This window comes from Rhinopithecus bieti, unplaced genomic scaffold, assembly GCF_001698545.2.
Source record: "Rhinopithecus bieti isolate Rb0 unplaced genomic scaffold, ASM169854v2 scaffold_24263, whole genome shotgun sequence".
NCBI lineage: Eukaryota > Metazoa > Chordata > Mammalia > Primates > Cercopithecidae > Rhinopithecus > Rhinopithecus bieti.
The window spans coordinates 1,006,774-1,028,930 of NW_016811410.1; the positions used below are offsets into that span (position 1 = coordinate 1,006,774).

At 52.2% G+C, this 22,157-nt stretch overlaps 1 protein-coding gene across 2 annotated transcripts in view; it reads right to left on the minus strand.

The window, feature by feature from the left end:
* The window catches only part of INPP5A (inositol polyphosphate-5-phosphatase A), a 242,348-nt gene that overhangs the window by 123,779 nt on the left and 96,412 nt on the right, over positions 1–22,157 (minus strand). For both annotated transcript variants that reach the window (XM_017893832.1, XM_017893833.1), the window contains exons 3-4: positions 6,394–6,494; positions 1,621–1,708 (exon numbers count right to left, since the gene is read on the minus strand). In XM_017893832.1, the coding sequence (XP_017749321.1) occupies positions 1,621–1,708; positions 6,394–6,494 (189 nt within the window). The remainder of the gene's footprint in view (positions 1–1,620; positions 1,709–6,393; positions 6,495–22,157) is intronic.

Genomic DNA, 22,157 nt, shown 5'->3' on the forward strand with positions numbered 1-22,157 from the left:
TTCTATCCACTTTTCAGTCCTTCTCTCTGTTTCACTGTAATTTTTGTGGCTGTCTTCAAGTTCAGTCACCTTCTCTTTTCTTCTGCAACATCTAATCTGCTGCTCACCCAGTGGTATTTTCTTTTTCATCTAAATAATCCCCCACTTGGGAAACACAGGATGCTGGTTCATGGCAGAGGAGAGTGAGAGGGTCAAGGAAACTGCCGTTTTAATGAAAGGATGGCAGAGCTGAGAGGAAGAAGCTGGTCGGGAGGAGGGACCAAGATGGGAGAGGAAGGCAGGTTGACAGGTGGAGAGACATCCTGAGCACAGGGATGAGGCCTTGGCTCTGGTGTGAGTGGGCCCTGCGGCCCCCATGTGCCCCACGGAACACGAGGAGAGGCCACTTGTGTGTGGCAGCTGCTTGATAGTGGGAGGGGCGGAGACCGAACAGGGGATTCCTGGGATTGTATAGACTCCACTATGGCTGGGGACCATGCATGACAGCTGTGTGACCATCTCAGGGACAAGGACATTGATTAACTGGCACTAGATGCCCAAACGAGCGAGATGGCCCTTGAACCCAAAGAGTAATGAGAGTCCCACCCGCAGGGCAGAGGAACACTGGAGAGCGAGACCCTCAGCACTGCTGCCTACAGGGGCGCCCACCAGGGAGAGGGCAGATTAACAAGGGCCTGTCACGCAACGGTGGGATGATGGCTGGTGGGCACTGATGCTGGGACAGGCCAGAGATGGGGGAGAAGGATGCAGGGCCTCCCCAGAGACAGGGGAGATGCACCCGGGCCAGGGGACCCAGGGCCTCCCCAGAGACAGGGGAGATGGATCCAGGCCAGGGGACCCAGGGCCTCTCCAGAGACAGGGGAGATGGACCCAGGCCAGGGGACCCAGGGCCTCCCCAGAGACGGAGCAGATGCACCCAGGCCAGGGGGCCCAGGGCATAAAGACGGGATTTAAGATGTGGGTCTTTGAACCAACAGCGAGTTATTCACGACCTGCAGAGCGTCCCCTCCTCTGAGGGGCTTCCTGTCCTTTCCCAGACACCTGGTGCCTGTGTCTCTGTGTCTGCCATGTCCACCAGGGCCACCCTCTCATGTGTCCACCTGACAGAGGACCGCAGAGGAGGGACCAGAGGAGGGATTGGTCTTTCGCAGCCCTGTGGAAGGCTCTGTCCCACTCCCCCTGTGGTCATCCCGAGGAACAGCCTCTCTCCGAGGCAGGATGCTCCAGCATGGGAGCAGGGCTGGCGATGGTGGCTCTCGGAGCAGATCCCGGCTGCCGTCCAACCTCTCATCTACACGCCCGGAGCCTTGGACTCCCTCTTTTTCACACACGCTGAGGCCCTGGGCCTCTCCCCGGCTGTCACTCCCCAACTCCCGCTTGGGCTTGGTCTGGAGCCCCAAGACCCTGTGCGTGCTGGGCCATCTTCCCTGTCAGGCCAGCCATGGGCTCAGACCACCGAGCAGACCAACAATCAGACTGTGGGAGCGCCAGGGAGGGTGGCGGGAGTGAGGCTTCAGGCAGGGAGCACCCCAACCCCCTCTCCATTTACACAGGTGAAGGGCTGGCTTCCGCCAAGGCCAGCCTGTTTGACCCCTGTGCCGGGCAGCGGAAGCAACTCACCGTGAAGTGCTCCTGGGATTTGTAGTTTTCGTCCAGGTAGACTCGAGCCCTGTTATATTCTTTCATCGCATCACTCGACAATAGTTCTCTGGAAGGAAGAAAGTAAGTTCCTGAGGAAAAGCCACACAGACGCCTCATGAGATGCCCACAAGGTGTAAAGAGGGGCCCCAGCACATGGGCACATCACCGTGAGACCGTCCACCCATGACAGGCAGAGGGCAGAGAATGGCGGCAGCAGCCACCGCAGGAGCTGGCCTCACGTTCAGCTCTCAGCATGTGCAGAGCTCAAGCTCCCGCAGGCTCTGGTCTCCACACAGCCTGTGAGATGCTGGGGTCTGAGGCCTCCCAGGGATGGAGACGTCGAGAACACACCCAAGGTCTCATGCCAGGGAAGCACAACTCCAAGCTCTGGGGGGTCTCCTGATAGCTCACGCTTGGTCTTCAGAGAGAAACTGGACCCCCAAAGCCACCAGCACACACAGGTTGGGGCACATGCACCCCACGGCCAAGGCAGTTCTGTCCCCCTCTGCTCCTCCCAGAAGTGGCAGTGAGGATGCTGGTTGAGTTGCCACGGCCTTGCAACCACACAGGAGGGAAAGGACCTCTGGACACGCCATTGTCCCTGACCGTTCATCCTACTGGTCACATTTTATCGTCAGGAAAGCCTTAAGGAGACAAGCTCGCCACCATCTCCGCAAAGCACGGCTGCATAGGAAGCCACCACACACCCCTGGAGCCCGCGAACGGGAGGACGAGGCCCCATCTGTCCGGCCCCTCCACGGAGACAGTACGACATCCCCCCACCCACGCTTGCTTATTCAAGACAGTGGGGAGACAGGAGACCAGCACCCCGTGATCCAGCCAGTCCACGTGTCAGGAAGAAGGGGGCTCCACGTTGAAGAAAATAAAACCGCGCCAGTAGAGAAGGGCAAGGCAAAGAATGCCTTGACAGACTCCCACTGATCCCCAGGTGGCTTAACTGTTGGCAAACACAACCCTCAACATGCTTTAAAGGAAGAAAACAGGGCTCAGACACTAAACAATGTAACATTCGCGATGTCTGGCATTGTATGGAAAATAACTTGATATGAGAAGCAGCAACACCATGTGAACGTGTCCCGTCATCCTATGAAGAAGCAGTCAACAGAAACGGACCCGGAAGAGGCAAAAATGATGGAATGAGCGGAAAGCAGCTGGAAACAGCCATTACAACTGTGAGCAGAGAGCAAAAGGAACGCACAGACACAGGGAAAAGCAGGGAAAAGCGAGGACAGGGAAAAGTGAGGACGGAAAAGTGAGGACAGGGAAAAGCAGGGAAAAGCGAGGACAGGGAAAGCACACGCGAGGCTTCTGGAAGGAGCTGACAAACACAATGTCAGAAATGAAAGAACTGCCGGCCGGGCGCGGTGGCTCAAGCCTGTAATCCCAGCACTTTGGGAGGCCGAGATGGGCGGATCACGAGGTCAGGAGATCGAGACCATCCTGGCTAACATGGTGAAACCCCGTCTCTACTAAAAAAATACTAAAAAACTAGCCGGGCGAGGTGGCGGCGCCTGTAGTCCCAGCTACTCGGGAGGCTGAGGCAGGAGAATGGCGTAAACTCGGGAGGCGGAGCTTGCAGTGAGCTGAGATCTGGCCACTGCACTCCAGTCCGGGCGACAGAGCGAGACCCCCCCTAAAAAAAAAAAAAAAAAAAAAAGAAATGAAAGAACTGACTGCGTGGACCTAAGAGACGATCAAAACCTGCAACAGAAAAGAGCCCGGCAACTTAAACCTACGGCAACAGAAGCGATCCAAACCGAAACACAGGGAAAAGGAGCTGAAAACAATCAGAAGAGCTTTGGGGCCCTGTGGGGCAGAACCAGGCAATCTAACAACAGGTACCTGGAGCCTGAGAACAAAAGAGAAGGGAAGGAAAAGAAAAACAGCATTTAAAGAAATAATGGACAAACTTCCCCAAATTTGATTAAAAGGATAAACCCACAGACTGCAAAAGCTCAAACAGCCCCAGGCAAGATAAACATAAAGCACATCAAAGTAAAGCACAACATAATCAGGTTGCTGCAAACCAGCTATAAAGACAAAACCTAGCAGTGGAGGAAAGGGCACATTATATACAAGAAAATTAAGAGAGCACAATGACGAGATTCTCACCAGCAACAATGCAATACAGAAGACAATGGGGCGATATCATTAAAGTAGTGAGAGGAAAAAAAAATTGACAAGCTAGAATTCTATTTACAACAAAACAGCTTTCAAAAATGAGGACAAAGACCTTTTTCAGATCAACAAAAGCTCATGAGCAGCTGACTTGTGCTAAAATAAACGTTAAAGAACGTTCTTCAGGCAGAGGGAGAAGGATGCCAGATAAAAACCAGGATCCACACAAAAGGGCAGAGGGCACTGAAACCAGCCAGTGAACTGGTCAAAATCAATGGCGTTTCTCTCATGTCTTAACCTTTTAAAAAGAAAATTGTTTAGAGCAAAAATCACAATGCCGTACATTAGGCATCAAGTGCGGAGGAAGGAAACACACACGGCGTCGCGGGGCCACACTCTGCTGTGAAGCTCTCACGCCAAACACGGCAACGTCACCCCCGTCCGGCTCATGGCATCCCCGCCTGCTGAGGGCAGCGTCCTCCGTGCTCAGGGTCCATCCTCACTTTCTCTCCTCTGGAAGGTGCCCCGCTTCCCAACAGGGGCTGCTTTCCTTTTCCTACCGACTCACTGAGTTCTTCATATATTGAGACACTGCTTTTGTCAGGAAGGTGCGCCGCCGATATCTTTTCCCAACATGGCTTAATTCTGACTTCATTTTGAGTGCCTTTTCATAAGCAAACACTTAGTTCAAACGTGGCCACATTTTTCAACCTTCTATTCTGTAGGCTGCACTTCCTGTACATTTTAAAAGAAATCTCTCATCCCAAAACTATAAAGATTTTCTCCTATATTTTAGACTGAAATTTTTAATGTTGCCTTTTACATTTATGTAATTAATACAACTGAAATTCGTCTTACGTAGGGTGAGAGAGAAAAGGCTACTTATGACATAAAGCAGGGATCCAATTTCATTTTTCCCAACACAGGACACCAACGATCCCGTGCCCCTGCCCATGTCCCCACCTGTCCTCCTCCAGGTGCAGCCATGAGGGACTGGGCGGGGCCTCGACTCCGCTCTCTGCTTTCTGGGCTGCGCACCTGCCTTGACCTGCTCTCCTTTCCGGGCCTGTGCCACCTGCCCCACCGCTTCTTCAGAATCATCCCTGGGGTCAAGCTGGGTGAGAATCCACTTTGTTTTCTTTCAGGATTCTTTTAGCTATTCTTGACCCTCTGCTTTTATAGGGCAATTTTAGTATTAGTCTGTTGAGTGTTAGGAAAAATGCTGCTAAGATTTTGACTAAAACTGCCTTAAACTGGCCAGGCACGGTGGCTCACGCCTGTAATCCCAGCACTTTGGGAGGCCGAGGCAGGCAGATCACAAGGTCGGGAGATCGAGGCCATCCTGGCTAACATGGTGAAACTCCATCTCTATCAAAAACAAACAAACAAAAAAAAATTAGCCATGTGTGGTGGCAGGCACCTGTAGTCCCAGCTAAGGCAGGAGAATGATGTGAACCCGTGAGGCAGAGCTTGTAGTGAGCCGAGATCACACCACTGCACTCCAGCCGGGGTGACAGAACGAGACTCCGTATCAAAAAAAAAAAAAAAAAAACTGCCTTAAATTATAGATTATTTTGGGAAGTTGTGGCAGTTTTTTTTTAGCAGCTGAAACCATCACTTTGTTTTGCTCAAGGACCCTGTGCTGGGAGTTCAAGACAGAGGGCTTATGTCACTCCATGACAGCCGGCAACTGGACAGCGAGGACGCAGCGGCTGGGATTGCCTGAAGCCTCGCTCACACTCACACTGGCACCAGGCCGGGAGGGCTCAACAGCTCTGCCCACAGATCCCGACTCCACGTGGCTATGTCAACCCACAGAGTGTGGCAGCAGTGAAGCTTTGTGATGTTGGGGGCTGGTCCCAGAAGCCCTCATGCTGCGAAGAAGCCAGGGCTTGCCCAGGGTCTGGAGGTGCAGATGAGCCCCCAACACGGGAATGTGCCAAGGCCACACTGTAGGGGACACGGAGGACGGGCTTCATGGCTGCGGCCTCAGGAAAATACAGCAGCCACTATTAGCAACAGCCAACAGGAGGCTCCATGTCTGAACATGAGCCTGCCTGCCCCTACCTACTCGTGTCCACTCCTGGATGCCCCAGGTCCGGGCGCCCCCTTTTCCCTGACAGGACCCAGTTGGGCCGGCCCTGTCGGAAGTTTCAGGGCGTGCACTTTGGGATCACATGCGGGGCACCTTCCTCCTAAACGACGGAGATTTTGTCTCCAAGAAAGATGGACGCTCCCAGCCGACCTCCCTGAGACAGACTCCGCAGTGGGATGTGAATCCCGGCCACCGCAGGCCCGGCCTCAGACACACACACACGGGGACGGCTCTGCTCGGTACGTGGGGCTCACGTCCCCTGGCCCGAGAGCACAGAACCTCGCCGTGTGGAGGCAGCGGGCTGTCACTCCGTGGCCTTCCGTCGCCGCCCCAAGGAGGCTCGCGGTCACATGTCTGGGCCACTCCTTCTCTCTTTGGAAAACTGAGACTCAGCCAAGATGACCCCCAGGTGAGTCCTGAATGGTGAGGCTGGGGATCACAGTACCATCAAAAGACCCCCGCCGGCACCCCCACCCCCGGAGAAGAGGACACACACCAGCACCTGCCCCGAGACTTACTTGACGAACTTGTCCACGTGGGACATGGAGGCCTCGTAGTTCTTCCCTCCAAACTCCTGACAGTGCAAGGCCATGAAGTGCGGCTTGTGTGTGTGCACGACCTGGAGGGAGAGAATCACACTGTCAGGGTGGTCGGAGCCGCCCGCAGAGCCACACACCACGCATGGCACCGCCTCCTCCACTGCTCCCACAGCCTGGGAGCCACCAGGGTCTGGCAGAGACGGGGCCCCATGTCTGCGACCATGGGTTCTTCTGGACAGATTCTAGGAGTCACCTCGCCTTTGTGCTCCTAGTTATTTACATTTCCAGTACTTTTCAATTTCCCATTACTATAAATTCCACACAGAAGAGTCCAGATTTCTCAGAGCCCTCGTCAATCATCTGAAGGTCTTTTTTCCAGTTAAAATAAGTTACACGTTTACCGCAGAGCATCTGGGAGCCTCAAGATCAACTTGGTCACAATCTCACCAGGAAGTCTGCCATTAGCAACACCCAGGCACAACCCCAGCAAGGGTGCACACGTGTGCATGTGTGTGCGGGAGCACATACCAGCACGTGTGTGCCTGGGCATGTGTGCGTACACGTGTGCCTGTGTATGCGTGTGTGTTCATCTGTATAGGAGGCAGGCACTCCGCCGCCTGTTCACAGCCTGGGAGGACGCCGACACACAGCAGCAACTCGCGCAAGGTCACTTCCACTAAGTAGCAGAGCCGGGAACTGAGCCTGGCATCACGGCCACTGGTCCCCTGCTCCACCCGCCCCACCAAGGCTCCCAGATCCCCAACATGTCTCTGAGGTCCCCAGCAAGGATTCTGACTCCTGTGATCACCGCTGCGGCGTGCTGAATCTGTTCCAAACTTTCACAGCTAAAGAGCAGGGCCACAAACATCCTTAATATCCTTGTCAGTGCGGCCTCCTGTGTGACCTGGCGGCTTCCACCAAGAGGCTCCAAGAGGACACGCGGGCAGAGAATTTGGAGAGCGACATGGTCTCCCCTCCTTGCAGGTCCCCGTCTATTTCCCACTGTCAGGCCAGCCACTGCTCCGCACCGTACACCTTGCCACTCACGGGAGTCCTGACAGCCGCAGGCCAGGACACGAACCACCTCACCCGGCAGGAAACCCTGGGCGGGACACACGCGACGCAGCCGGGGAGCCACACGTCACTTGAGCAGGATGAGGCGTGAGGCACTGATGGACCCCGCTCTCCTGGAACACAGGACGCACAGTGCTTCCAAGGAGCAAGCCCCCCACAGGGTTCTCTGTCCGGTGCTGGGGTGGTGGTGCCCTGACAGCCACTGAGGGCCCAGCAGGACGGACTTCCTTGGAGGAGGGGAAAGGCGGGGAGAGAAGGGGCCGGTGCTGCCTGTGCTGGGCTTGGGAGCCTGGAGGTGCCACGGCAACACAACACTCGGTGTGAGCCGGGCGGAGCCACGGGCACGGCCCACTGCCAAGAGCGTGGAGCCACGGGCACAGCCTGCCTCCCAAGAGCCCGGTGGCCATGGTCCAGGCACAGCTGAGCAGGTGGACAGCCAGCAAGAGAAGACGGGCCCAGGCGGGGAGACAGAAACGGCTCTGACCAGGCCTGATGGACAGTCCCCGTCTGTGCTGCAGGTGAAGATGGACTCAGGCTGGGGAGGCAGAAACTGGGCTCTGACCACGCACCCTGGGTATGCAGGCCCCATCTGTGCTGCAGGTGAAGACGGGGTTCAGGCTGGGGAGGCAGAAACAGCTCTGACCAGGCCCCGTGGACAGGCCCCGTCTGTGCTGCAGGTGAAAACGGGGTTCAGGCTGGGGAGACAGAAATGGCTCTGACCAGGCCCCATGGACAGGCTCTGTCTGTGCTGCAAGTAAAGACGGGGTTCAGGCTGGGGAGACAGAAACGGCTCTGACCAGGCCCTGCGGACAGGCCCCATCTGTGCTGCAGGTGGCAGCAGCAGCAGGAGACAAGGGCGGCCGTGCCTGAGTTCACAGCAGCCTCTGCGTGGATGCATCGAGCAGGATCCTCCCTCATGGACACAGGCATGGGCTACCTGGGCACTCAGGAGGCCAGACAGCCCACTGCCTTCAGGCCCAGGTGGTGCAATTCTCCCTAACGGCCGGCCGAACGTGGTTCCCCAGGGGCCAGCTGTCCCTTTAGGTTGTGCTCAAAACAACAGACAACCCTTGGTGCCAGTGGCCTGAGTGATTCTGGTGGTCTGTTTCCAGGCTGTCCTGATGCACAACTCTGGTTTTGTTGTGGTGTCCAGGCAGGGGAAGTGGGTGGGCTTGAGATCCGCCATGCCTCCCCAGCAAAGAAGAGGCCTCACTGTGCCCACACGCCCTAGGACACCATGGGGCGATCAGCTGTGGAGTCACCAAGCTCCGGAGCCTCCACGACCCCCTGCGAGTGGGAGGCGACATCAGCTCTCTCCTCACAGGGCACCGGGACCCAAGGTGAGGGATACCGTGGGCATAGTGGCTCAGGGCTGGGCACAGGAACCGACGCTGGCTTTTACTTCTATGCCAGAGCTCCTGGCCTTGGTCACAGCACCTCGAACACACCAGCAGAATTAGTAACTTACAGCATCCTCAGACCTGGGCCAGGCTGATGCTTTTATGCCCTTTGACTTCCTCTCATCCCCCATCCCTTCACCATTCCTGCTTGGTCTCAGAATCCAAACACTAAGCTGCCCGTCCTAAGACAACATATTTATTACACTTACATTTTATTTAATTTTAATTTTATTTCATTTAATTTCATTTGAGACAGGGTTTCACTCTGTTGTCCAGGCTGGAGTACAGTGGTGTGATCATAGCTCATGGCAGCCTTCAACTCCCGGGCTCGAGCAATCTCCCACCTCAGCCTCCCAAACTGCTGGGACTACAGGTGAGTCACTGCATCTGGCCTCAAAATCCTTCAGGCCCATGACATTTCTCACTAGACTGCCTCGACTCCCGTACTACCCAGAGAAAAAGAGTGGCAGCAGTACAATATTCAGTAATAACTTGAACATGTTTAGGTTTATTTTGTGCCTTTCTTATTCTTTAATAGTTGAATTCCTTCTATATACTAGCAGAGCTAACTTATTAAGCCATACCTCTATGGGGGGGAACCCTATATTCAATATATCTTAATTGGTAAACCCAATGATCTTGCTAATTAATACTACTTGAAACTAAATTTTAACAAGTCACTAAGTTTAAATAAACAACTGAAGAAAATGACTCCTCTCTCCATGACATTCATTTAAAGTCAACATCTCCCACTGGGTGACCCGCCAAGGCCTGCTTTGTACTGGACTGAACGTGAGCTACATCAGCGACACACACTCTCAGTCTCCCCGGGCTGGCAAGATTCCAGGCACGTGACAGAAAAGCAGGATGACGAAGAGTTATGACATGTAAAATTACCACCGAGCTTCATCGGCAGGTCTTTATCCTCGCGTGCGGCCGCCCCTCCACACGGAAAGTTGGGTCAGAAGTCTTACGTATATATTTTCATGCAGTTCTTGACAAAAGGTCCCACTAATTTAAACCAGAACAGCTTGGTTTCTCTCGAAAGCAAGTGTACGTTACACGGACGTGCTCCTAAGCAAAGCCCCCGCCAACAAAGGCCAGGTCCCTGCAAACAGAGGGGACCCTTGCTCCCGGCATGATGGGGGAGGAAAAGGGGCTGCGACGCACACAGCTCTGTAGGCAAACGCCACTACAAGAAAAGATATGTCCTCGAATTCCCAATGACCTCACGGATAACTAGATTTGACAGCATTTCCTGGGTTGTCACTGGCAGGAGTGAGGCGGTGGAGAAATTGCAGCTATGCTGGCATAGCCACCACATCAGGGGCCCCGGAACACCAGACGCACAGTGAGACACAGCCCTGATGCGAGAGGACGGCCAGCAAGCCACGTGGAGAAGAGCTAAGGACACCAGGGTTTCTCAGACAGCGTCCCCAGCCCACCGGACACCGCACGGAGCAAGCGGGGGCTCTGCTGCTGCCCCTCTGCTGGAACACCTCCACCCACTCCCCACGCCCCGGGCCTCCCCTGCAGACGGGCTCCAGGCTGGCCCCAGAACGCAGACGGGCTCCAGGCTGGCCCCAGAACGCAGACGGGCTCCAGGCTGCCCCAGAACGCAGACGGGCTCCAGGCTGGCCCCAGAACGCAGACGGGCTCCAGGCTGCCCCAGAACGCAGACGGGCTCCAGGCTGCCCCCAGAACGCAGACGGGCTCCAGGCTGCCCCCAGAAGGCCACCCCTTCCCGCTGGACTCCCAGATGGCTTAGTGAACCTCCTTTTCCTCTGTGGTCATAGGCTGCTCTCCACATCCCCTCCCACTGGACCATGAGCCCTGAACCCTGACACGCCAGTGCTGGTCCATGTTGGGGAGCCCTGCTTGTGTGCCCAACACCCTGACTGTGCACGGGGGTGATGACGCCCTCAAAGCTGAAGTGAGAGCATGTTTCAGAAACACAAAATGATGCATCAGGAGAAGCCCAGGGTCTCCACACATCTACAACAGGTTCCACAGACGGGTATCCCGAACACATGAAAGGCCACACTTCTTTGAAAACCAAGTCATCAAAATGATAAGATCTTTTCCATGAAAACTTTCGGAAGAAAACAATGAACGACTATAGAAAAGAGCTGGGCACTGAATGGCGGCAAATGATGCTGTTGTTCCTCCACACCCACACACCAAAGCACCTGCACGCACAGTTTACTAAACGGGGCTGTGCAGAGCTGTCCTGGAACAGACTGCGGGTGAGTTAACACCCAGTCCCAGGGGCTTCTGTTGAGAGACTGGGCTCAGAACACCGCCCTCTGGCATGGGGTCACCTCACTCCACAAAGGCACAGGTGAACTGTCTGTGGAATTCATGAAGGAGAAGGAAGGCATCCTGGTTAGATCTATCTGGATAGCTGAACGAGTTACCTGTATGGAGAACTGTAACTTCACATATTATAAACTCCGTCTAGGACACAGAATTATGGTCTAGAATGGATCAGAACAACACAACAGTGTCTACCCGTAAGTCCCCAGCGAGCCTGAGCGCCTCCAGGCGTGGGTCATCTTGAAATCAGGGTGTTATTTTGGATCAGGACATTGTTTGGAAAACTGGCAAATAAGGGAAACGAAGCAAGGCATTATCCTGCCTTTCTTGGACAATCGGTGTCTCTGGAAAAGCACAGGGCACACAGTCCCTCTTTACAGAAACACTCTTAGCAAAAAATGAAAACGAAATGGTAGAATTAGAATATAGCCATTTTACAATTCTTTTTTTTTTTTTTTTTTATTATACTTTAAGTTCTAGGGTACGTGTGCATAACGTGCAGGTTTGTTACATATGTATACTTGTGCCATGTTGGTGTGCGGCACCCATCAACTCGTCAGCACCGCCATTTTACAATTCTTAACGATGCAGTAAATTGAGGCAGTGACGACCAGCGGCTGCTAATACCACCAAGAGACACAGACTGAGGGGTGAGCAGAGCACACGCCTCCCGATGGAAGCTGCAACGCCACGGCAAAGCATCCCGGTGGAAAAACTGAACCCACATCGGATCTAGAGAGAGGCTGATTCCAGGAAATGGGAGATAGCACGCTGAGCACAGCCACAGGACGCCTCCAGCCACAGGACCACGGACACGGCGTGGGGGACACTGGATGCCTTCCACAGATAAGCACAGGCAAAGACAGGCAAAGAACAGGAAACCACCGAGAGAAAGGAAGGTGTACACAGACATGCATCAACTAAAAGGCACTGCAAGGGCATATCAGCAGGGGCTCCAGTTTTGCCATGGGAGTGTGAGGCCCTCAGAGGCCATTGTTCCCGCTGAGGACAACCACACACTAAAAACAAAACAAGCACCCGAGGACGCTGAAAGGTAAAGAGAGGCAGACAGGCAGCACTGGGAGTCAGAGCCTGGAGAAGTGACGCACAGGGGGCGTCTCTCATTCTTCCCTCTTCAGGCTTTGCCCAAGCCTGGGCCACACATACGGGAGCAGCAGAATATGGACCCCACAAATCCAGAGGAAACCCCAACCTCTCTCTGGCTAGAAGAGCAACAAAAAGAAGCCCAGGCTAGCCGGACGGTACGGGGACAACCCTGGAAGGAAGAGCTAGGAAAAGGCAACCCTAAGTATGTGTATGAACCTGCTCGAGTCTCCAATAACCCCAAACACACGCGTGTGTGACAACCTACGCAGGCAAGCAGAGGCTCTGAGTGGTGAGGTGGGCTCTGACCAGCACCCAGCGTGAGACTGAACTTATGGTCTGTACCTCATCAGGGTGAATGCATGCTGAGAAGAACTGTAAGAAAAGCCATTGTCTACACAATGCAGCATCCACAGTGACTAGGACACAACCCTAAGTTATCGGAATCTGAAAACGTGGCCCGCGTTTAACAGAAAGAAAAACAGACAGATGCCACCACCAAGACGACACCAGTGCCGGAAACAGCAGAGGAAGGCTTTCAAGCAACAACTACAACATGCTCCATGAGGTCAAAGTAAATAGTCTTGAAATAAATGAAAAGAAGGGAAATTTCAACAGAAACTATAAAGGAGAAACAAACAGAAATTTCAAAAACTAAAAACATTTATACAATATCTGAAATAAATGACCAGAATAACTCAATGGTAAAATGAAGATGACAGAGAACAGCCAGGAAACCTGAAGATGAGTCAACAGAAATTACTGAAATCAAAGAACAGAAAGCACAAAGGTTCAGCAAAAGCCAGCAGAGCCTCCGATGGGAAAACGGCATCACATCTACTCTATGCGTAGTCACAGCGACAGAAGGAGAGGGGAGACAGAGGAGCGTGAGAAAAACTCTGAGAATAAACAACAGCCAAAATTCCCCTAAATTTGCTGACAGACATACATTTACAGATTCTAGAACCTCAATGAGTGTCTAACAAGATAAATTCAAACAACAAATCACAAGATAAATTCAAAGAAATTCCTGTCTAGGCACATCTGTGCCACACTTTATCAAAATCAAATTGAGGAAAACAAAAATATGTTAATAGAAAAAACTTCTGAAACCAACTGGAGAGAAGTCACAGAACACACATACAGGAAGGCGTCAACAATTCAAATGACCATGGATTTCTTATCAGGAAACCTCGAGGCCAAAAGACAGTGGAACAAGGCCTTTAAAGTCCTGAAGGAAAAAAACAAAAAGTCAACCCAGAAGTCAGTATCTATTGAAAATATCCTTCAGGAATGAAGGCAAAGGGAAACATTTTCACACAAAAGAAAACTAAGTGAATGTTCCACTAGTAGGTCTGCTGGAAACTGACGGCCAGGCAGGGCTGGGGGGGAATGATCTGGGGGCAGCTGGGATCTCCAAGAACAAAGGAAAGGCAGAAAAAATGGGAAGTATCTGGGTAAATATAAAAGATTATATTTTTTCTTCTTGGGTTCCTTAAAATACATAGAATGAGCCTCCAGGGTAGCTGAAGACCACCTACTCCCAAAAATTTGCTCCTCAATTTTCTATGTAGGCATATTTATATGTATACATTTTAATGTGTGATATACAATGAATGTTAATATTAAACTATGTTATAATATACTTATATAAGTTTATAATATATATATTAATATATTTACTTATATAGTAGAGAAAACCCAAATTGCAGCCTCATGTGTGGCTTAAAGAAAAGGTGGAAGCTGCTGGGCTCAGTGGCTCACACCTGTAATCCCAGCACTTGGGAGGTTGAGGCGGGTGGATCTCCTGAGCAGAAGTTCGAGTCGCCTGGCCAAATGGGAAACCCCATCTCTACTAAATACAAAAATTAGCCAGCGTGGTTGCATACACCTGTGATCCCAGCCTACTAGGGAGGCTAAGGCAGGGGGATCGCATGGAACCAGGAAGGCGGAGGCCGCATGGCGCCGAGATTTGCCACTGCACTCCAGCTTGGGTGACAGGCACATTGTCTCAAAAAATAAATAAATAGCCGGGCGCGGTGGCTCAAGCTGTAATCCCAGCACTCGGAGGCCGAGACGGCGCAAGATCACGAGATCAGGAGATCGAGACATCCTGGCTAACACGGTGAACCACGTCTCTACTAAAAAATACAAAAAACTACCGTGGCCGAGGTGGGCGGGCCGCCCTTAGTCCCAGCTACTCGGGAGGCTGAGGCAGGAGAATGGCGTAAAACCCAGGAGACAGAGCTTGCAGTGAGCGGAGATCCGGCCACTGCACTCCAGCCTGGGTGACAGAGCGACGACTCCGTCAAAAAAAAAATAATAAAATAAATAAATAAATAAATAAAACAAAATAAAACTGGAAGCGACAAATAGCAGTGAATAAAATGAGGAAAAATCCAGACTCCAGAAGGTGATCTCTCGGGCTCCGGGGCTGCCCCCGCTGGAGTGCAAGGCTTTGTGGAGCACAAAGGCACAGCAAGAAACACCACAGGAGAGGGAAGGGAGACACCAGGGATGAGACACACAGATTCACACAGCCAGCAAGCCCGGAGGTGAAGATCCGGGAAGAGCGTCCCAGCACATCCCAGCGCAGGTCGGAACACGAGCGAGACGTGGAGGCCGCTATGAGTGAAAGTGGGAGCCCAGCCTAGCAGGACAGCCATGATTTCAAGGGCACTACTGACACACCACCGACGAAGAAGAGAAAAAGAGTTTTAAAAAGAGGGAGAAGAGGCAGCCCTGAGTCACCAGGCGGCAAAGGAGAAAGGAAGAAAAGGCAGGAAAGGAGAGACTTGAAAGAGAAAGAGCGCCAGCAAATAGAGAACAAGGACTCCCAGACCCCAATCGCTGCCCCAACTTCCAAAGCCAGCAAATGCACTTGGACTTCGCAACACCTACAGAAGAGGGCGCTGTTAAACCAGGAATCCTGCAAACCCCCGCCTCCCACTAAAGATGAGCAAAAGGAAGAAGAGTCCCTACAAAACGGCTGCGGAAAAAAGACAAAAACTTGGACACATGCAAACCGAGGGAAACGTGCCCGGCCCGAGGGAAACAACTGCGAAGCAGAAGAGAACGTGAGCCTACACTGCAGATAAAATCAAAGCTACTCAAGCAGTTGAGAAGAAGAAAATCCACCTGACATCAGAGATGCGAAACTAAAATACAGAATGGACCACAGGGAGAAAGCGACAGACGGCGCCATCAACCTTGGGGGGCAGAGCAGAGCACAGGACGGCCGCGACAGAGGAGGGCAGCCACGGCAGGGGCCAGGAGAGTCACTGGAAGGAAAACCCAACATGGGCATCAAAGTCAGAAAAATCCACGGAGAAAGCAAAATTGTGCAGAGAAAACTGTGAGAGAAAGAGGTGACCATGGGAGTCAGGCAGAGAAGGAGGAACATTTGCAGGATCAGGGACCCAAAGAAGGACGCCCAAAACACAAAGCAGAACTAACATTTAAAGCTATAACCCAGGAAGACGTTTCCCAACAGAAAAAGACCCGCACTTACACACCGAAAGGCTCACTGAATACTTGAGAAAATTAACCCAAAGCAATCAACTCCAAGATTTCAAAGATAAAAATAAGATCCTCATGGCCTCCAGGTAAAAAAGATCAATTAAACAATAGGTGGCTCATGCCTGTAATCCCAGCACTTGGGGAGGCCGAGGGAGGGGGGGAATCAATCACAAGGTCAGGAGATCCAGACCATCCTGGCCAACATGGTAAAACCCCTCTCTACTGAAAATGCAAAAATTAGCTGGGCCTGGTGGCGTGCGCTCTAGTCCCAGCTACTTGGGAGACTGAGGCAGGAGAATCGCTTGAACCTGGGAGGAGGAAGTTACAGGGAGCTGAGATCGTGCCACTGCACTCCAACCTGGCGACAGAGCAAGGCTCCATCTCAAAAAGAAAAAAGAAAAAAAAAACAAAAAACAATAAAGTGTAAAGAATCAGACCAGCACCAGTCTCTTCAAATCCAACATATGCACTAAGGCAAAAACAGAACGACCTTCCCTAAACATCTCAGTGAAATGAGGCCTAAACCAAGGGATATTTATCCAGCAAAGCATCCTTCAAATTCCAAAACTATAGAAAACAGTTTTCAACATACAAAAATTTGGGAAATTTTGTCCCCATCAGCCCTTTCGGAGGAATCCAAGAAGGCAGGGCTGGTTCTTTTCTGTAAATACCCAGATGGACACAGGAGCTCTGTGGTCCCTGCTCTGCAGTGCGAGGGCAGCACCAAGGCGCAGGAGCGTCCACAAACTCCATTTCCACAGGCGGGCAACAGGCTGGCTTGGGCTGCAAGCCAGGGTGGGGGGAGTCCAGTGTGCTGACGCTGAGTTTATGTTTTTAATTTGTATAAATGTAAGGGGTACAGTGCAGTTTTGTGACGTGGCTGTTTTGCACAGGGCTAAAGGAAGGGCTTTCAGTGTAACCACCACTCGAATCATGTGCACTGTAGCCTTAGGTGATTCTCATCCCTCACTGCCATTTAGAAGTGAGACCATGTGGACTGACTTTCTGAGTTGTTTCACTGAAGATAATGGCCTCCACTTCTATCCACGTTGCTACAAAAGACATGACTTCATTCTTTTTATGGCGAACTATTCCATTGTATATGTGTGTGTAGTATAGAAAATACACACATTTTGTTTATCCAATAAACCATTTTTTAAAAATAATATTTCCAACTGGGATTTTCAATGTATACAGATGGAATACATGCCATATAGAAACCTATGTGATTTCAAGATTTCTACATTGCACACGAAGTAGTACAATATTAACTAGCAACCACTTGAATATGCCTTTTTTTTTTTTTTTGAGATAGGATTTTGCTCTGTCATGCAGGCTGAAGTGCTGTGGTGTGATCAGATCACTGCAGTCTCCACCTCCCAGGCTGAAGTTATCTTCCTGGCTTAGCCTCCAGCCACCTGAGTGCAGGCACAACAGGTGTACACCACCACATCCAGCTAATTTTTTTTTTTTTTAATCTTCGAGAGACAGGGATCTTGCTGTGTTGCTCAGGCTGGTCTTAAACTCCTGGCCTCAAGCAATCCTCCCACTTCACCCTCCCAAAAAGCTTTAAAATATCTTTAAAAGGGCCAGGCATGGTGGCTCACACCTGTAATCCCAGCACTTTGGGAGGCCGAGGCAGGCGGATCACGAGGTCAAGAGATCAAGACCATCCTGGCTAATACAGTGAAACCCTGTCTCTACTAAAAATACAAAAAAGTAGCCAGGCATGGCGGCGGGTGCCTGCAGTCCCAGCTACTTGGGAGGCTGAGGTAGGAGAAAAGCGTGAACCCGGGAGGTGGAGCTTGCAGTGAGCGGAGATGGTGCCACTGCACTCCAGCCTGGGCGACAGAGTGAGACTCTGTCTCAAAAAAAAACATTTACAAAGGCAGACAGCCAATAAAAAAATAAAAATGGAATGCCAAAAAAAAATTCAATAATTCAAAAGACAGCAGGAATGGGGGGAAAAGGGTACAAAAACCAGTGTACAAACAGAAAAATAAAAAACAGCAGACCCAGATTCAACCACATCAACAGTTATAAAAGGGTTAATGGCCGAGACTGGTACTGTGCTATCCAGATGCCACGAGTCAAATGTGGCTATTTAAAAGAAAAAGAAATAAATGTTTAAAAGCTGAGTTCTTCGACACCACGAATCACATTTCAAATGCGCAATCAAAAGCCACAGGTGGCCAGAGGCTGCCATGGTGAGTACCACAGACTGGAACTCTCTGTCATCAGGAGTCCCGTTGGCTGAGGCTATTCTGGACATTCCAGTTGCAAGGCTGGGAGCTACAGGGTGGATAAAAAACAAGACCAAAGGACACACTGCCTGTAAGAGATACACTTTCAGCATAAAGACACAAACAGACAGAAAGCACACAGACAGAAGAGCACAAACCACGCCAGCCGAGAGCCTGGGCGGCTGCCGTGAGCCAGGTAGGGCTGCAGTGGCGGCAATATTCATCAGACAAAGGCTCCAGGAGACGAAGAACATTCGTGGTGACCAAGACAACTCTCAGGAAGATACAACCACAAATGTGTATGTGGCTAATAACAAAAAATACACTGGACAGAAATTGACAGAACAAAGGAGAAACAGACAATCCCACAACCACTGTAGGAGACTTTAGCGCCCTCCCTTGGCACTCAACAGATCTAGACCAACACACACAAGCAGTCAAAACGCAGGGCACAGTCAAGCTCCATGGTCCACTTGGCATCACAGAAAACCACACCTGACGCCTGCAGAACACAGAACACTCCTCTCTGTGGCACACCCGCCGAGGGAGACGGCACTCCTAACCCCAAGAAAGCTACAAAACAATTTCTATTAAACATCGATTAACTGTAACACACGAACTGTAAAAAACAACTATGAGACAACTGAGAACATCTAAATCCTGACTGGATATTGAACAGCTTGGAATTACTGGTCATCTTTTTATATACAAAGACATCGTGTAGGGTCTGTATTCTTCGGAATACCTACTGAAATAGTCACGAATGAAGTGATGCACTGTCTGGCTTTTGCTTCAAATGATCAGGGCTGGGAGGAGCAGGTGGAGGGAACTGAAACAGAACTGGCCATGAGCTTAACAGCTGAGCCTGGGTGCTGGGCATGGAAAGGATTCTCTCCGCTGTTATGTGGGCTTGAAATCGTCACAATAAAAGTTTGCTGAATGTGCTCATTGTTTAACTCAGTAGGAACAAAACCAGAAACCCAAAAAACACATTCCCTCCAGCCAGCAACACCCAAGGCAGGAGCCCCGGAGCTGCGGGAAGCCGCCTCCAGGGCCCTCGAGTGAGTGCCTCTGAATGATGGAAAAACCACGACCTTCTCTGAGGTCTCCAATCTTTCCTGGTCTCACAATGGCAAGGCCAGGGAGAAAAGAGGCAATCTCCGTTTCTTATCAATGTCCTGCTTGGGATTTCAGCTTGAAAACACTTCCATTTGCCAGCTCTGGAGGAGGTGAGGTGCCCAGGCTCAGACAGTACGAACCCACTCCATACTCGGGCACCTGCAATGGCCTCGCCAGAGCTGACAGAGAGACACATCAGAGACTTCATCTAAAACAGATTTAATCACCGCACAAGGCAAGAAACTCAAAATAGCTCATTAGAAGAGGATGGTTTTTAGTGACCTGCTGTCGGACATTTTTGGCTAACAGAAAAAAAAATGTTTCCTTTGCAAGTGAGTGAAGCTGCAGAATTTATAGGGTAAATGTAAATGCTTCATTGACGAGCCATGAATCCCAACAGCCAGGATTCAAGCACCTCTCCCACCAAGGGGAGTCAAGCAGGGGCTGAGGTCCAGGAGCTGAGGCTCACTACTAAAGCTGACGGATAGCTAGCACCACCACAAAAGGCAGCCAGGGACAGGGCACTTTGTTGCAATCTCTTTACCTGACAAGTAAGCAGCACCCAGGAGCCCCTGCCCTGGGGACAGAGGCCTCCTCCACGGGGAAGGGAGACAGAACCAGCCCCCCAACGCCCCAGGCAGTGGTGTGCTCGGAAGGGCTCAATACTAGCTCTCCAGGCGAGGCCCTGGGTCCGCCCTGTCGAGGTCTGAATGCCCCGCCATGGCCAACGCTAAGCCGCCGATGTGGCATCACTGAACCTGGGGCAGGAGAGGTGCTCAGCAAGGCACCATCACTCACACATCAAATACTGTGTATTTCCCTCACACAGACACAGAGCTAAATAATCAAGATCCTATGTAGCAGTACAATCCTTAGGAAGTGATGGGTGTAGGGCATTTATTGCCTTTGGTTTTAACATATTTGCTTTATTATAGGTTTATATAATTTGATTTTTAATAATGGCTGCATTTCACACCTGGCTCCCAAGTTCCTGATCAATTCAGTCAGTGCCCATGACAGTCTGGGCTGGGTGCGGTGGTGGGTGGAAGTGTGAGCTTTCCAGGAAGCACGCCGGGCACAGGCTCCTGCTGGGCCCTCTCCTGGTGGGGACTCCAGGGCCTGGTTCCCCGCCTCTGAGTGTGCACTTCAGCACATGCCTTCCTGAGACGGTCACGGGGAGGTGTCGACAGTGCTGGCGTCCAGGCTCAGCATAGGCTGGACAGAGTGAGGTGGCACCAGCCAGACACGGCTACTCACACCATAGGCGCTGGCCTATACCAGAGAGATACAGCCACAGGGGACGCAGGTGCCGGGGAACCGGGAGGACAGGGCCACACACAGAGCTCTAGGCAGGTGCAGGAAGCCAAGGAGCTCCCCGGGGTTGGCCTGGGAGCCTCTGCAGCCTGCACGATGCTGGACAAAGATCCCTTCAACAAAACATCTTGCTGGACCACAGAGGACGGACAGGAAAGGCCACGCCACGGTGTCGGACAGCACGTTTGGGACAGGCCTGGCTGGAAACACACCGCCGCACAGCACAGACGTGACAGTGTCCCCAGGTTATCTGGCGGGACTGTGAACAGACACCAGCCCCCACGGGGTGCATGTCTCCACCCACGAGTCTGAGCTTCTGCTTAGCACTTCACACCCTGAGTGACAATGACACTGGCACGTGTGACCTGGGAACGATCAGGGAAGCCACAGCCCAAAGCGGTGCATTTTCTTCACCAAAATGCCACAGTGAAAGAGCAGGTGCTCCTAACTTAAAGGAAAAAAGGGTAGTCACTAAAAACACCTGGGTTGTTTTATTAGCGTTCTCGACCTGGATGCTTCATAGGAAGGCCCAAGAAAAATATCTTGGAAAGGCACGGCAAGAAAGAGCACGTGCACCAGCCAAGCAACAAGCAGCACCCTGTTTCTGACGCGGAGCTGGGCCCAGCACGAAGGGCCCCTGGTTCCCAGGAAACAGGCAGCACAGCCCTGCCCAGGCCACGTCCATCGGCACGGCCAAGACTCGGTGTTAAAAATAGCAACAGCCAGGCCTTGTCAGGCGTCCTCCAAAGAGGAATATCGGAGTGACCTAAAAAGGAATTACATCCTGCACAGCACCCCAGTGGAAGCCCCGTGCCAAGATAAGGCACGCAGAGGGACACGGGAATTTCTTGATAGAAAAAGGCCACTGCTATTTGCCAACAATGCCTGGAAAATACCGTTTAAAATCCCTAAAATCCCTGCTGCCCACCCTTGCCCTGGGTGGGGGCTCTCCTCTCCAGGTCCCTTCAGGTCTGGGCTGGGCTGCAGCGGGTGCAGGGATCCCAGGAAGAGGTCTGTGTGTGACCAACCAGACCCAGGTTCCCACATGCCCCTGGTCAGACGGCCTCCTCAAGGCGCAGCCGATGGGACTGGCCAAGGCACACGGAGCAGCTGTGTGGGCAGGGGCCTGTTCTTCTCTCTGCCCTGCACACAGGACACCATGAGTTTCCATGACCTAACCGCAGGCAGCCTGGCCAGCCTGTGTGATCTGGAGCTGCCTTTCCTTGGCCCTGCCATGGGGAGGGGTGTGGGACCCAGCGGACCCCACCCAAGCACAGCCTGGAGTTTTTTGGGGGAGACCGCAGGTTCTACCACGCCAACCACACGCAGCAGCCTCTCCCCCAGAGACAGGGCAAGTGACTTAAGCAAATCTGCCAATGGAGCCAGAAGCTGCTGCTGGAGACACCACAGGCAGAGATGGAAACGGAGGGCTCTAACCCGAACAAAGTCCTGGCTTGGGCCATCGAACCTCCTGCAAATCAGTTCTAGTTTAAGAAGCACGTTTCCCCCTCCTCCCCCCGCCCCCGCACCACCCCGCACCCCCCACTGCCGCACAAGGCAGGGCAAGGTTAAGTCCAGGGTCACAGCAGATGCGACAAAGGCCCCACCCGCTCCCCCACCCTGGCCTGGCTTCCATGATGATAACAGCAACTGC